The following is a 15,964-nucleotide window of genomic DNA, read 5'->3' as shown; positions in this document are numbered from 1 at the left end:
CAGTCCATTTCTTTATTTCGTCTGGTGTAGCATGTGTCTGTATGTCAATTACGTCAAGAGTAGGATCTTTAACTGTCATACAATGTGTCGGTGTCGGGACTATTGTCTTTGTCATATCGGGGGTTTGAGTTTGAGCAGTCAGTTTAGCTGTTCTGTCGGCTAGATCATTGCCTTGGGAAATGATATCAGTAACCTTTGTATGGGCCTTACATTTCATAATTGATATTTCAGTGGGTAGATGTATTGCATCTAATAATGCATGAATGAGGGGTCCGTGCTGAATGTGGGCACCGTGGGAAGTTAAATAACCTCTCTCTCGCCACAGCACGCCGAAGTCATGTACAACTCCGAATGCATAACGCGAGTCAGTGTATATGTTGACTTTTTTATTTATGGCTTGAATACAGGCTTGTGTCAGAGCGATAAGTTCTGCGGCTTGAGCTGACAAAGTATTTATACGATTAGTTTCAATGACTTCAGTATCTGTTGTGACTGCGTAGGCGGCTACTAACTCTCCTGTACTTGTTCTCATGCATGAACCATCTACATACAAGGTCAGGTCTGGGTCTGACAATGGGACATCGGTTAAGTCTTGTCTGGGTTTTGTTGTTATTCTAATAACTTCAATACAGTCATGGGCTAGTGGGTCTGTTCCGACTACTGGTAAAAGTGTGGCAGGATTCAATGTGTTACAGCGTCTGATTTCTATATGTGGCTGAAACAATGTAAGTTCATACCCTGTAAGTCGTGCTATGGTCAAGTGTTGTGTTTGTGTTCTATTTACAAGAACCTCTACTGCGTGTGGTACTTGAACTGTCAATGGATGTCCTAACACTATGGCATCGCTTTGTCTGATTGCTAAAGCTGTCGCTGCCACTGATTTCAGACATGCAGGCAAAGCCTGAGCTACGGGATCTAATGTACTAGAAAAATAAGCACATGGTTTGTGTGCTCCTGCTTGATCCTGTGTGAGTACTGACAAAGCAGTACCTTCGCGTTCTGTAACAAAGAGTGTAAACTGTTTTCTGTAACATGGTGTTGCTAAAACAGGTGCTTGACATAAAGTTTTCTTTAGGCTTTCAAAAGCTTGTGTATGTTCTTGAGTCCAAGGGAGAACAGTCGATGTGGCTGCCTCCTGGGTTGTCAACTGAATGAGTGGTTTTGCTAGAAATGCATATTGTGGGATCCACTGTCTACAGTATGAAGTGAGGCCTCATCCTGTGTGAGTACTGACAAAGCAGTACCTTCGCGTTCTGTAACAAAGAGTGTAAACTGTTTTCTGTAACATGGTGTTGCTAAAACAGGTGCTTGACATAAAGTTTTCTTTAGGCTTTCAAAAGCTTGTGTATGTTCTTGAGTCCAAGGGAGAACAGTCGATGTGGCTGCCTCCTGGGTTGTCAACTGAATGAGTGGTTTTGCTAGAAATGCATATTGTGGGATCCACTGTCTACAGTATGAAGTGAGGCCTATGAAAGCCCGCACCTCCTTTTGTGTCTTGGGTATTGGCATGTTAGCTATTAACTGAATGCGGTCGGGTGTAAGCTGCCTTCCCTCCTTGGACAGCGAGTGTCCAAGATAAATAACTCGCTGGACACAGAATTGCAGCTTAGAAGGGGACACCTTGTGCCCTTTTTCGGCTAGAAATTGTAAAACTGTCAGTGATGCTTTTTCACATTCAGGTTCGCTTCGGGCGGTGATCAGCAGATCATCGACGTATTGAAGCAGAGCAGTGTTAACTGGCATGTGGATACTGTCAAGTTCTCGTTTCAGTGCTTGGCTATAGATGCTGGGGCTTTCTGTAAATCCTTGAGGTGCGCGGGTGAATTTAAAGCTACGCCCATTTAAACTAAATCCGAACAAATATTGGCTTTCCGGATCTATTGGGACGCTGAAAAAGGCATTCTTGAGATCGATTACAGTGAAGAATGTCGCTTCGGAATCAATAGCTGTCAGTAATGACGAGATATCTGGGACCACAGGGAATTGTGGCACAATGCATTTGTTTAACTCGCGCAGATCAATAACCAATCGATATACTGGCGGGGCCTTCGGATCTGTTCGTTTAAGAATCTGTATTATCGGTGAATTACATATATTGGAGTCTGTTTCCACAACTACTCCTTGGGCAATGAGCTCGTCAATGATTTGTAGTAAAGCCGCTACAGCATCTGGTGGTAACTTGTATTGTCGCATTCGTGGTAGCACCACTCCTGCCTTTAATGTGACTTGATATGGTGTAATATTCATGCATCCAACATCAGTAGGGCCTTGTGCCCATAGACGTGTAGGTAAAATCTGTAATCGGGGATCCATGTCTCTAGACACATAGTGACCTTTAAAATCACGTAAAAACAATCTTACTCCTTCCGGAGAACAACATATTATAGCTCCTAGAGCTTTTAACGTTTTTATTCCTAATAGATTTTCTGGACATGATTTAGTAAGCAATAAATCTGTAGTTCGGGTCAAAGGTCCTATCGTAAGTGGCAGAGGTTGTGACACTTCATTAACAATAGGTTTTCCTGAAAAACCAAGGGAAATATTCTGTGAGCCTGAGAGGGGTGCCCCTGGAACTTCACTACGTTTTATGGTCGTTCGACTTGCCCCTGTATCGAGTAGAAATTTTCTATCTTGGCCTAATAATTCACTATGTACATAAGGTCCTTCTTGGTCTACTGGGATTTCAATAAGGGGTAAGTCAACTTCCCTCTCTAGGCTTGTTCATGCGTAACGCTGATACTCGGGATATTCATACTGTGCGGTCTGATACATTTGTCGTGTTGTTGTCTGTGTGGCAGCAGCAGGCAACGGTGGTGCAGCTGGCACAAACTGTATTGGCTGTTGTGCGGCTGGCATGGCCTGGGCATGCTGCGTAGCTCCTTGTTCATTCTGATCTTGTCTAAGTGGCCGTGATCTTTCTTGTGTTTTACCTATGGCGATATTATGTTTTAAAACTGGACAATCGTGTACGTAATGGCCTGGCTTTTTACAATAATTGCATGTCCCTTTTACAGGTCCTGCTGAATCGGAATGTGTCATACCCCTTTTATGCCCTTCAGCTGGAACTGTCTGGGAAACTAGCATTTTCATTTTCGTGTCTTTCATGCGTCTGTGTTCATGTTCTTGTTCCTCTCTAATTCTATTGTGATGGTACTGTAACATTTGTAACATTTGTGATGGAGTGTTACCTTGCCAGGTACTCTCGAATTTTAATACTCTATTCTTTACTGGGGGCAGAGCATTTTCTACTAATTTTGTTACAAACAGATGTGGGTATGATTCGCTACTTGCTTTTATGCCACTATTTATACCAAAACATTTTTCAAATCGGGCATAGTAATCACTAGTGTCTTCATCTTGCTTCTGCTTACAGGCTGAAATTGTACCCCAATCTTCCTTTTTCGTAGTTAATAAACGTGGCAGTACCTGTACTAGTAGACCTGGTAGTGCTTTAGTTTTGTCCCCAAGCCCCGAACCTGGACCTCGGGCCCTTTCTTCTGCTTCTAATGCTGACCATTCTATCTTTTGGTCACCTACCTCCCACTCTTTTTCCTTGAGTTTCTCATAAATGCCAGCAGGCATCAACACCTTTAATATTGTCATAATGTCGGGGTAGGTATACTCTCCCATGAGTAACATGTCTTTAATTTCTCGGTGAAAACCCGCTGGGTCTTTGTCATGACTGGGTACCACTTTCTTCATTTCTAACAATTCTATTTTCGATATGGGCGTATATACAAATACGCGTTTAAACTGATTGTCCTCACCCTTTATTGGGTGCACTTCTCGTAAGGGATTCTGTCTATCTATGTGATACGTAGTTCTTTCCTTGACGGACAATGGAACATGTTCTGAACATACAAAAAGAATATACTGCTTTCTTGATTCTAGAATTTCTTTAATTAATTCAGTACCTGGACCTCTCCATTTATTCATAAGTAATTCAGTCAGTATGTCAGGCAAGGGACCAGGGTCCGAATGCTGACTCCGATATAGTATAATGAGTTGTTGAATCATATAAATCCCAGCTAACCTTTGTTCATCTGGGGTAAGATTCAAAAATGTGCGTACTACTGTATCATCACTATATTTTCCGGGACTGTCCACCCAATGGACAGCTGCCCTGGCTAAATCTTGTTCATCCATAGAATCGAGGAAATGATAACCCCTTCGTTCTCGGAGTAGTTTGTCGGCGGTTTGGAACGAATGCTCGTTAGACCTTATATTAATTATAGGTATTTGAAAATTCCTGTTATTATCTGGACATATCGGATGTATTGAGTCAGTATGATATCTAGTCTGATTCCTATTACAAGATCTTCCTTTACCTACATAGGCTATGGTGTCCGACTGTCCTGTGGGCAGTCCTGACCCTTCTTCCTCGTTTTGTTCGAACTCGTCTACCTCTAATCGCTCTTCGTGTAGGCGTTCTATTTCTTTACGGATCTTTCGGCACATGGCTATTATACAATTTTGTTTATCATGTCTCCCTTCCGATATATTCTGGCTCCATCTTGTAAGAATTTTCATTGCTTCCGGGTCTACCCCCGGTCGGTCTTGATTTCTGATCACACAGTTTATGAGGAAACGTAACAGTTCCCCCTGTATCTCTACTTTCTGGTATTCCATAGCTCTGTAAATACATTCTGGATCTCGCCCCGTTTGGACAAAATGATATATATTATCTAGATGCGCAGTCATTCCTGGTAACTTCGCTAAATACACTGCGGCTCGTCTGATACGCAATGATGCTAGGGTCATTTCGTCCTCTTTTCCAGGCACCGGGTCATGTCTACAATCTATAAGAAGTTCCTTAAGCGCACGGGCACTAAAGAGTTTGGGTGTACGTGAATGCGCTGATTCTTGAAAAGTAAGTTTATTTATTCTGGGTGGCGTAGAAAAGATATTGGTAGCTCCTCCCGCGGCCCCATCTGGGGCGTCGGGTGTAAAAGGATTCGTCGAACGTGACACAGCAACTACAGGTGTGGACACAGCCATAGAAGTAGCTGTAGGAGCGGATACAGAAACAGATGTGCTTGCCGGAACTTGTGACTCGATTTGTTGCTGTAGGGATACGGGCACTGGATCTTGGCGTTGAACCTCCCTGGTATGCGGTCTATGTGGGGCGGAATTAGCATACTCGGGAGCTGCGTCATCTAAATATGAGGAAAGAAAAACATCTTCTGCGGTTCTAGGATGCCCCTTAGGATGTACCTTTATTGGGAACAATGGGGTTGGCAAGTCTTTTGGTGTTTCTGGAGTAGCCTTAGGTAATCCTTCGGCCAGAAGGGGATACATACCATTCATAAGGGCATTTCTTTGTCTGTCTACTTGTTCTGATTTCACTCGGATACCTTCCTCAATTAATAGATTCTCTCGAACTTTATTGGAATTCTCTTTACTCTTCTCTTCCTGTCTACGTGCTTTTTCTGTTCGTCTGTGATTCTTTACGCCATAATTCAACGGCGTCTTTCTGTGACTGTCTGACTTTCCTTTTCCATAACTCTTCCTCGACTTTCATGATGCACTCTGCATCCCAGGTCCCCGCTGTGGGCCACCTCTGACTTTCTGGTAATCCCTTGGTATAGTCTACCCATAAATCAAAAAATAATATAGCGTCTAAGCCATGTTTGTGATACATAAAGTGCCCTGGAGTGTCCCTAGGAGGAATAGGGACGGCTTCTTCGAGAACCCCTTTTCTGGTAGTGATCTGTCTCAATTTCGAAAAGAGCGGCATATTGAGAGCTGACCTTATACTTGATTTTTGACCTGATACTTGAATTTGAACAGACTTAATACAATAAACACGATAATGAACAGTCATTCATACCACGATATACAGAACATACTTAAACACTTTAAACATTTAACATTAAACCTTTAACTGAAACAACAATGATGATCGTCTGCATAACTAATCACCAAGCTTAATTCTCGACAATAACTAGACAATAACTAGACTCTTCGGAATACTTCGGAATACTTGATATACTGCTAAACAGTACAGATACACTGCTAAAACAGTGCAGACCGGATTTGTGTACCCAAACCCGTCTTGACCGGCACAACCTATGTGCACGTCAGAAATGCCTCCCCAGCAATGGTACTCACCGGGTAGCTTCGGAAACGGAAGGCCTCAGTAACTTGAACTTGAACCGGACCGGACTCGACTCGACTCGTCGGACACTGGGCTTGACTTCGGACTGGTGGGTCTCTGTATACCTCGGATCTTGCTCTCTCAGCTAGGCTCTGGTCGGGATACTTCACACTTCTCACCGCCTCGTCTGGGTGTTGATCGCAGTCTCAGTCGCCCCCGCTTGACCGGAGGGAGATACAGGAAATCCTGCTGGTACGCGTTATTGTCCGTCCAGCTGTGGCAGGAGACCGGGCCTGCAACGCACCGCCGGCGCGTGAGATGAGAAAGTGTCCCTGTTCGGGCGCCATCATGTGGTAAATATTTCTCCTTTACCGGGACTGAATTTGATACAGGAACATAGTAAAATAGCTCAATAAAATGAGAGGCAGAATCCGTGGTATTTAGAGGTTCGGAATGGGCTTTATTCCATTAATTCGATTATAATCGGTTGCTCCCAATGTTCCGTCACCACGAAGGTTCAGGAAGTGAAGCACACACTTTATTGACAAGAAGTAACTTTTATAGTACATACATTATAATGAAGTGAATACAGTAGGCGTAACAATTGATAAGGAAATTGACGTTTGGTCTGTGTAACCGAAAATGGGTGTAATAATGAGTAAAAAGGAACATGATTGGTTATGATGTAATACATAGGTGGATCTATAAGATAATACTTGGCATAGATGCGCGCGCAGCAGTATGACGTGTAATTGACGTGTAACTAGGGGGGTGACGGGGACTTGACATTTAGCTCTATATGTGGAGACGAGAAGTCTGGGGGGTCAAGTCAACCTAATCCCAAATCATATCTAACATCCTATGTTTAAAGAACTATGTTATCCATAAAAGAAGGACTCTCGGACAGAATCTATTCTATACTGACTGTGCGTGCGTGTACAAGCGTCTAAGTGTCTACACTGAATGCAAGGGGGTAGGAATATTCCATGGTAACAGGGCTATGAATTACTTGCATGAGGACAGAGAAGTCGGCCTTTTGCTCGGTAACTGGAAGAATGTTTACTTAAGCTACTAGGCAGGAATGCATCGGCTGAGGGGGAAGCAGATAATTCGAAGGTGAAATACAGTTCTTGGCAGAGAATAGGCTGATGTCAGGCTTCGTGAGCCGCGCAGAGAATGAGACAAAGTTCATGGTCACAGATGCAGGCTCAGGCTGGAGCTTTCAGAGGCAGAAGGCAAGAAGAGTTTGATGACAGAATCAGGGCCTACTTGCCTGGACTGTAAAATGGCATAAGTGAACCATATAAAACCGGTGGCCTTTCGTACTTAGGAAGGGAATATCCGGCCTATTCATGGCGGATCTGACAAAGGACATGTTGACGGTGGGCGCACATGTATTTGCGTCTTCATAACTGGAACTGGAGGGAACATACATGTACTTGTGACATGCACATGGAACCGTTGGGGTCCAAGATAGGGGACATAACTGACCAGAAAAATCCATATTTCCACAGGACACTACTGTGTGTCGAGCATTCCCTCCTCCTCAAAGGATTCTCGTCATACAGGAAATGATTCCTTTATTTTGCAATGGAGCGGTCGTTCCAGTCCTGAAGGTCCTTCGCCTGCTCGGTCTGTTTGCTTCCTGCATTCTGTTGGTCAACCATGCACGCTGGCACATGAGGGCGCTCCAGTGGTGCCTCCTCAGGCAGTGGTATCAGCACAAAGGAGATCTCAGGGAGTCTGTGAGGATCTCCGGAGAAGCTGCGGCGGATCTGTCTTGGTGGAGCGTGGAGGGCAATCTGTCCCAAGGAAAGCCCTTCCATCTACCTCCATCGGTGGCCACAGTGATAACGGATGCATCCACTTTAGGGTGGGGTGCGCATCTGGGGGATCTGGAGATCAAAGGACTTTGGTCTCTAGAGGAAAGGTTGCTTCACATCAACCTTCTGGAATTGCGGGCGATTCTTTTGGCACTCAAGGCCTTCCTCCCTTCCCTTCGCGGTCAGTCTGTTCAAGTCCTGACGGACAACACGACCGCGATGTGTTATGTCAACAAACAGGGAGGGGTGGGGTCTCTTTGTCTCTGCAGAGAGGCTCTGCGTCTATGGTCCTGGGCTCAGAACCATCACATTTGTCTGATGGCAAATCTGGCTGGGGTGCTGAACGTACGTGCGGACAGTCTGTCGGCAGTTCTCCGCCGACCACGCGTGGAGGCTCCATCCGGAGGTGGTTCGTCACGTTTTTCGGACGTGGGGGACTCCTCGAATAGATCTGTTCGCCACCCGCAAGTTCGCGCTCTGCCCGTTATTCTGCAGACTTCAGTTTCCGATGCAGGGGTCGTTGTGGGACGCGTTTCAGTTGAGTTGGGGTTCACGACTCCTTTACGCGTTTCCTCCCATACCCTTGATTCCTCGGGTTCTGAGGAAGATTCGCCAAGACCGGGCCCAAGTTGTATTGAGCGCCCCGGATTGGCCAAGAAGGGTGTGGTACACAGATCTTCTCCGCCTCTCCTCGTGCCCTCCGCTCCGTCTCCCTCTCAGGTCAGACCTCCTCTCGCAATCGAAGGGGCAGGTTCTACACCCCCACCTCCATAGCTTACACCTTCATGCCTGGAGATTGAACGGGGCAACCTGAATTCTTTTTCTCTCCCACCTGATGTGGTAGATGTAATTTTGTCTGCCAGACGTCCTTCCACCAAATCTATCTATTCCTATAGGTGGTCTAAATTTGTACTCTGGTGTGGAGGGAAGTCAATTGATCCTTTGAAGGCTCGTTTATCTGACATTCTGCAGTTTGCCCTTTCTCTTGCTCACCAAGGCTTTGCTGTGGCTACTGTAAAGGGATACTTATCGGCTTCGTCGGCTTTCCTTTGTTTGCCAGATCAGCCGTCATTATTCAAATCACCTATTGTTCTACGATTTCTCAAGGGCCTCACAAACAGGTTTCCTCCTACTCCCTTTATTGTGCCTCAATGGGACTTAAACCTTGTCTTGACTTATCTTATGGGTTCTCCTTTCAAGCCCTTACACAAGTGTCCCTTGAGATTGTTGTCTTTTAAGACGGTTTTTCTCATTGCAATCACCTCGTCAAGGAGGGTAAGTGAGCTTCAAGCTCCAAGTTCAAAACCCCCATTTTTGACCATTCATGCTGAAAGAATGGTACTCAGGACCAGGGCTGCATTTCTGCCTATGGTGGTAACTCCCTTCCATCTTGGGCAGTCCATTACCCTTCCTACCTTCTATCCTCCCCCTCACCCTTCCAAGGAGGAGGAGAGACTTCACCGTTTGGACCCTAAGAGGGCAGTGAGCTTCTACCTGGACAGGACAAAAGACTTTAGAGTTAATGACCAGCTCTTCGTGGGCTTTGTTGGCTTCAGGAAAGGCAGAGCGGTGCACAAGCGCACCCTTTCCAGATGGATTGTCTTGTGCATCAAGATATGCTACTCTTTGGCTGGTAAGGAACCTCCAGAGGGTTTAAGGGCCCATTCCACTAGAGCTAAGTCTTCCACTTCTGCTTTGTCTAGGGGTGTTCCTGTGGAGGACATTTGTAGGGCGGCAACTTGGGCCTACCTCCACACTTTCGCAAAACATTATTGCTTAGACACTGAGGTGAGGAGGGACGGACACTTTGCTCGTTCCGTCCTTCAGGACTTTCCTTACATGCACTAAGTAATTCTTCCCTCCTTTCGCTCCACTTGTACATTTGCAATTTTTTTCTTCCTGTTTATATCTCTTGCGTAACTCATGTAATCCAAAGTCCTTATGTAACGCAACTGGTTCTTTTGTAAAGCCCTCTGACACCTTCGGGTAATGTTCGCGCTATATAAAATCACATTAAATAAATAAAAATAAAATAAATAAACTTCGGGGATACTCTACCTGCAGCAGGGCGACTCGATCGGTTTGCTCCCCTTGCACTACTCTAAGTGTTGCCTGTAAGGGCCAGTGATCACTGCCCTCCATTTGGAGGCTATCTAGTGGACCATAGCGAGCTCAGAAGATGCTTGCTTCAGGCTGGGATAAGACTCTTATGTCATTTTCATAAGACAGGCTACTTCTGACTGAAGAGGTAACATTTATTAAAAACATTGTGCATGTACATCATTTCGTTTTAGGAGCCACATATTAGAACGTATTTGCAGCAGAAATTAACTGTAAACATCCCAACTCTGGGGTACTCTTGATTGCCCACAGCATGAAGGTGAGTGAACCTGCTGTACTTTAAATCGGTGTCAGTCAGTTGTACATAAATCCTGGCTGCAGGTGGCTAAAACACATACGGTCTGATTCAGAGTTTGATGAACAGGTTACTCTGTGACAAACATGGCAGATTTCCCGTCCGCCTTATAAGTGTTATGGGAAATATTTCACTTGTAATAAGGTGGACGTGATGTCAGCCACGTTTGTGACCGTGTAATCCTGCTGCCAAACTCAATCATTATCTTACGCAAATTCCACACATTGCTGTTAGTTGGGGGCAAATGATGATGGCTGATGGTGATCATGAAGGTGCTGGTACTGGGAAACACTTTAAGCTCCTGCTCTATAGAAATGACTGTGGTTCCAATCGTTGATAATTGTGTATACTTCATTAGTAGGTTGGCATTTACTATGTAGGCTTGTTTTTGTTACAGTTAATGAATATCATAGCACTAGTGGAATCTCCCACTGGGCGGCCTGTATGTCAAGTGAGGGGAACATCCATGCAGGCACATATGTTTATTGTAGGTTGGTGGTAGGATATGCGTGGCTGCAAGCAGACTTGCCACTCAAATGGATTTGAGAGAGCTCAATAGTAATAAACTTAGAGGATGTTCAAATAATGTAGGCTGTTTCAAAAAAGCAAGTCATACATTCCTTTCGACATTTGAACGCATTTTATTTTACAATTTCAAGGTCCCTAAACGTCAAACAATAGTACTTTTCAATAGCTGTGTTCTATTCCGTAGTGTGTGACATTTGTTTATTTTTAATTTTTCACAGGGCTTTGTTCCCGAGTCTATGTTTGACCGTCTTCTCACAGGCCCTGTTATAAGGGAGGAAGGATCAAGTCGAAGAGGAAGAAGGCCAAAAAGTGAAATTGCCAAAGCAGCTGCAGCAGCTGCCGCTGTAGCTTCGACGTCTGGAATCAATCCATTGCTGATGAACAGCCTATTTGCTGGCATGGACCTTGCAAGCCTTCAGAATCTACAGAATCTGCAATCTCTCCAGCTTGCAGGACTCATGGGATTTCCTACAGGACTTGCAACAGCTGCTGCTGGAGGCGATTCTAAAAATCCGACTGCTATGTTGCCTCTAATGCTGCCAGGTATGGCAGGATTGTCAGGCATGTTTGGACTAAGCGGATTGTTGAATAGTTCACTCACAGTTGCTGCAGGAAACACCACTACAGCTTTAAGTCGAGGAGAAACGGGGGATGGCACTTCAAAATGCGGGGACAAAACAAGTGAGAATGAAGATGAAAAAGATTCAGAAAAAAGCACAGATACTGCTACTGACTCTGCCAGTGCTGCTACTGCCACAACTGGATTACCCACAAACCCACTCGCCTTCAATCCTTTCCTACTATCCACCATGGCCCCAGGCTTGTTTTACCCATCTATGTTTCTACCTCCAGGGCTGGGGGGATTGACATTGCCTGGTTTCTCGGCACTTGCAGGACTTCATAATGCAGTGAGTGCCCACGAAGAGAAGGCTGCGGACAAAGTTGAGGAAACCTCGTTTAAAGAGGAGGAGAACATGGAAGGCAGCGATGCTGAGGATAGCCTTGATAAAACTGCAGATTCATCCGTTTTGGACGATGAAATAGCACAGGGTGAAGATTTAGACTCACTTGATGGAGGGGGTGAAATGGACAGCAACGAAAATGGTGAATAACCAGTACCAGTTACAGTTAAAGTGTTTTAAACTTTTGACAAGTGGTAGTCCTACTGTTTACACTCACAGTAAATGTCCATACCTAGTTTTTATAAGCTGTTCTGTAACATAGTGTAGCAAAAAAAAATCCCAAGTCATGTTATACAGATGTGTCAAAAGGTATCTCGGTCATTAAGTATTGTGCAGTGCATTATTTATTATCCCTAGGAGAGATGAAATTTGAGAGCGGATCATGTCTTTTTTACGGAAATTTACTTAATGCGCTGCTTTTTTTTGGTACCATTGGTATTGTAATAAAAGCAGCAGTTTGTAATCAAGTGGTGCAAATAGAAGGAAGTGCTGCTCAAAGGAAGTATGAAGTTATATATTTAATTATTTTTTTTCTTTTGCTGTGAAGGTCAGAATGAATTTTACAATATACATATCATATGTACACATCTGTTTTGACTGTATATGGGAGTTCACACACACACACTTTCTGACAATCTCCATGATAGTGTGAATGTCTCGATCCTGAGACGCAGCAATAATAAGGCAGCTGTTGAATGTGAAGTGTACCTTTTGGAAATCAACCCACTGAGAAGGTTATTACAGGATAAAACTACAGATTAATCGTCTCATGATCTTGTAATGCACTGGTATAGACAAAATAATCAGGTACCTTTTTTTTTTTTTTTAATAAAAGGACTTTGTTACTTTAGCAACAAAGCTAAACAGCATTACCTCAACTCTAAACTAGCCTTGAAGTTTACAGACATGACTTTGTAAATGTATTGTTTTTCTTTGTTGTGATGTCTGTCTCTTTCTTTTTGAAACTGCTATCATGTAAGATATGATGTAAATTGCTGCCAACTGTAGTAATGATGCTTTTAATAAAAGTGACCCATGATATGCAGTGATATAATTGGCGAATGTAGCAGTGTCTAGAGGAACCAAATCACGCCTGGTGTTCAGATTGTTTTCACTATAGAAGAACGTACAGTATTGAAGTTTTGTGTGTGTATAGTTATACATATACATTTATCATACTGTTTTAGACTCCTAAAAGACTAGTTGCCACTTTATGCACTGGATCCCAAAGGACCATCCAGCACGAAGGGGGTGGGGGGTGGGGGGGTAAAGCATTGAAATTTATCCTTGTTATGCCAGTCTAAATCACTGCAGAAGCAAGAAAGGCATCAGTCGATTTGTCTTCTAAAAGACCTTAGACAATAAAAGATCATAAGTAAAGGCTATATTTGAGAGCTTTTGGTATCCTAGATGAGCAAAAAAGCAAACATAAAATTACGTTTTAATTATAGTACTCTCTAGGTCAGTTATGGAATAAAAATAGGAAGGCAGTGGTGTCAAGAAAGGACTCTAGCCCTGTCCTGTATGCTGGAATTCCATATGCCAGTAACATCTTGTGCATGGATTGAACACCTAGCCCAGCCTTTTAAACCAAAGGGTCTTGTACAGAGCTACTGTTTTTTGCCCTTCTATGACATCCGATAGTTAAGATCATGTATCACATGAGCACGGTGTTTACTGTGCTGGATCATCTGGACAGAAAAAAAATGCTGCTGCAAAGTTCTGAAAGGCATGTGCGAGAGTTTAAACAGTGTGCCGATTTTACTGTTGTTCGATTATTTGTTTACCTTGAGAATATGAACTGTTATTTATATATAAATATATATTTTTATGTTCACTGACTGGCATAAGCATCACAATTGAACATTTCAAAACTTCATTGGGGGAAAAGAGACATAAAGCCTAGAAGAAGTTGAAAAAATAGTGAATGGACTATATGCCTCACTTTGGAAAAAAATCCTGAAGTATTTCAGTTTCCAGACGTAGAACATACTTCATCAAGGATGTCACGGAGTCCTGATAACCTTCTTGTGTCTATATATTTCAACTTTGCATCTTTCGAGTGGTCTTCAACTTTTCGTCTCAAATACTTTCATCCTTCAGGAATGCTGAAAGACAACTATTTTCCAAATTCTTATTGTAGCAGTTCGAAATAAAGAATTGGTGCAAACACAAAATGGAGATAGGCAGGCTCCACACTGGATCGGAACACAGTTCTTTATGGAACCAAGTCCTAATTTTAGCATAGTCTTGTTCCTTTTAACCCCAAGACTGTTAATGAATTTTTCAGCGTCTCCTAAAGTGGAACTCTACTTTTGGAGCAATGCATTACATAAAACTGACAGTGGGGTAGTTGCCACCACCAAATGCATAAGAACTGTATTGCATCAGATTGTAACATACTAATGTTTTTGAATTTTACAGAATAACTATTTTCCCATTGTCTGTTCTCCGCCTTTTGAATATTTTTATAAAGTTTTTTTGTTTAACTTTGCAAAATGCAATACAGATTTAAAAGGTAGGGAGGGTTTACTGTATGTAGATTTTGAGAAAACTCTTTATTTTGGTACAGATATATTATTTTCCCATCCTTTCTTGCCCATGACTTTCCCCTTTAAGTAGTGTGCCTGACCGCTACCAAAGTTAAATACAAATACAGTTACGTTTAATAAAGAGTGTTGTTTTAAAACATACAAGATAATTTGCATTAACCATTCCTGGTTTCCTTGCATGCAATATGTGTTTAACATTTTGAGAGGTTGCCAGCTGATGACTTCTCATGGAACAAGTTATGTAATTCACTCAAGGATTTGCACTGAAGCCAGCATGAAAATAGCCACTGCTGAAGAACGCTTATACAAAACACGGTTTTGTAAGAGTTAATGGTGTCTTGTCCGCAACTAAAGAACAATATGTCCCAAGTATGGAATATCCTCCACAGAGAGTATCTGCTTAGTATGTTCATTTTACCAACTTTTGGTGCATAGTGGGAAGTTGCAAAATGGTATTTCTCCAACTCCTCCCAGTTTGTCTCTACAAATGCTCAGTAAACGTTTTTTCATTGCATACTATTTTCTTGATTTTTACTTTTGTATTTTTATTTGCTGATTTTTAGACTTTCTCATGTTTTATATATGGGGGCATCAGATTGAATCAACTTAGTGACTAAGCATACAACATTTGGGTACCAGCTATGTTTTGAACATTATAATACTCTCCCAACAGTATGTGAGATTGCAATTAATGAGAAGCCTCTTGCTGAACACTAAATGTTGCCAGTGTGCAGCATGGTGAAGCAAGGTTATAGCTTATACTCCTTCCCCCCCCCCCCCCCCCAATAAAGTTCTTTGTAGATTAGGTAGCTATCCGCAGCAGTGAATCAGTTTTCATATCCTTTCACTTTTGTGCGCTTTGGCTAGATTATTTATAAGGCCACCTGGCTTTAATGCCTTCTTTGTAGGTTGTTTTCGAAGTTTGGGTTCTCCAGAGGAAGCCTTATGTTGTGCGTTAAGCCGTTGTGTACAGTGGTTAGTCAGAGCCATAACTCTCACCGCTTGAAAGGAGGTACGATATTGTTTGTATTTTGTTCAGTTGATGGTATTTTCATTCCGATCGCTGGACATGCTAATTATTACCCTTGAGCATTGTGAGAATTGGGGACTGTCTTTGGTCATCTTCAAACTAGTGGTAAGAACATTTCTTACTTGTTTTAATGTTACATCAAGAAATGATTTTTTTATAGTATCCTTCAGAACAAGTATGATTCTGGAATGCTTTTTCCAACCATTTTGGAATGTTTGTCCCTGCCCAGTTTAGGGGGAGTATGCACTCCGGTCCAGGAATTTCCAAAATGCAATACATACCACAATATTTGCTTAAGACTCCTAAATTAAGCGCAGATTTTCTTGTGTAATTGTGGCGAACATATACATGCCATAGAACCATACTTGCATGTACATTTTCTTTCTATTCCTTGAGTATCTTGCCAGATTTCTATGCTTTAGAATAAACCACCAAGCAGAATTGCCATATTCTGATGGATACATCTGCCAGTGGATTCCTCACCTTGTGAATATCCCCTGCGCCAGCATTCCACGGAATTTTTTTCCCCAGCTCTCTACGCGGACGTGGACGACGT

General features: G+C 43.0%; 1 protein-coding gene across 5 annotated transcripts in view; it reads left to right on the top strand.

The window, feature by feature from the left end:
- CHD7 (chromodomain helicase DNA binding protein 7) overlaps positions 1-12,867 on the top strand; it is an 801,383-nt gene extending 788,516 nt beyond the window's left edge. For all 5 annotated transcript variants that reach the window (XM_085605557.1, XM_085605559.1, XM_085605558.1 and 2 more), the window contains one exon: positions 11,083-12,867. In XM_085605557.1, coding sequence (XP_085461683.1) covers positions 11,083-11,976 — 894 coding nt within the window. In that variant the 3' untranslated portion in view covers positions 11,977-12,867. The remainder of the gene's footprint in view (positions 1-11,082) is intronic.
- The last annotated feature ends 3,097 nt before the right edge of the window (positions 12,868-15,964 follow it).

This window comes from Triturus cristatus, chromosome 5_1, assembly GCF_964204655.1.
Source record: "Triturus cristatus chromosome 5_1, aTriCri1.1, whole genome shotgun sequence".
NCBI classification, from domain to species: Eukaryota; Metazoa; Chordata; class Amphibia; order Caudata; family Salamandridae; genus Triturus; species Triturus cristatus.
Note: the sequence above shows the minus strand (reverse complement) of the source record. Positions and strands in the feature narration are given on the sequence as shown.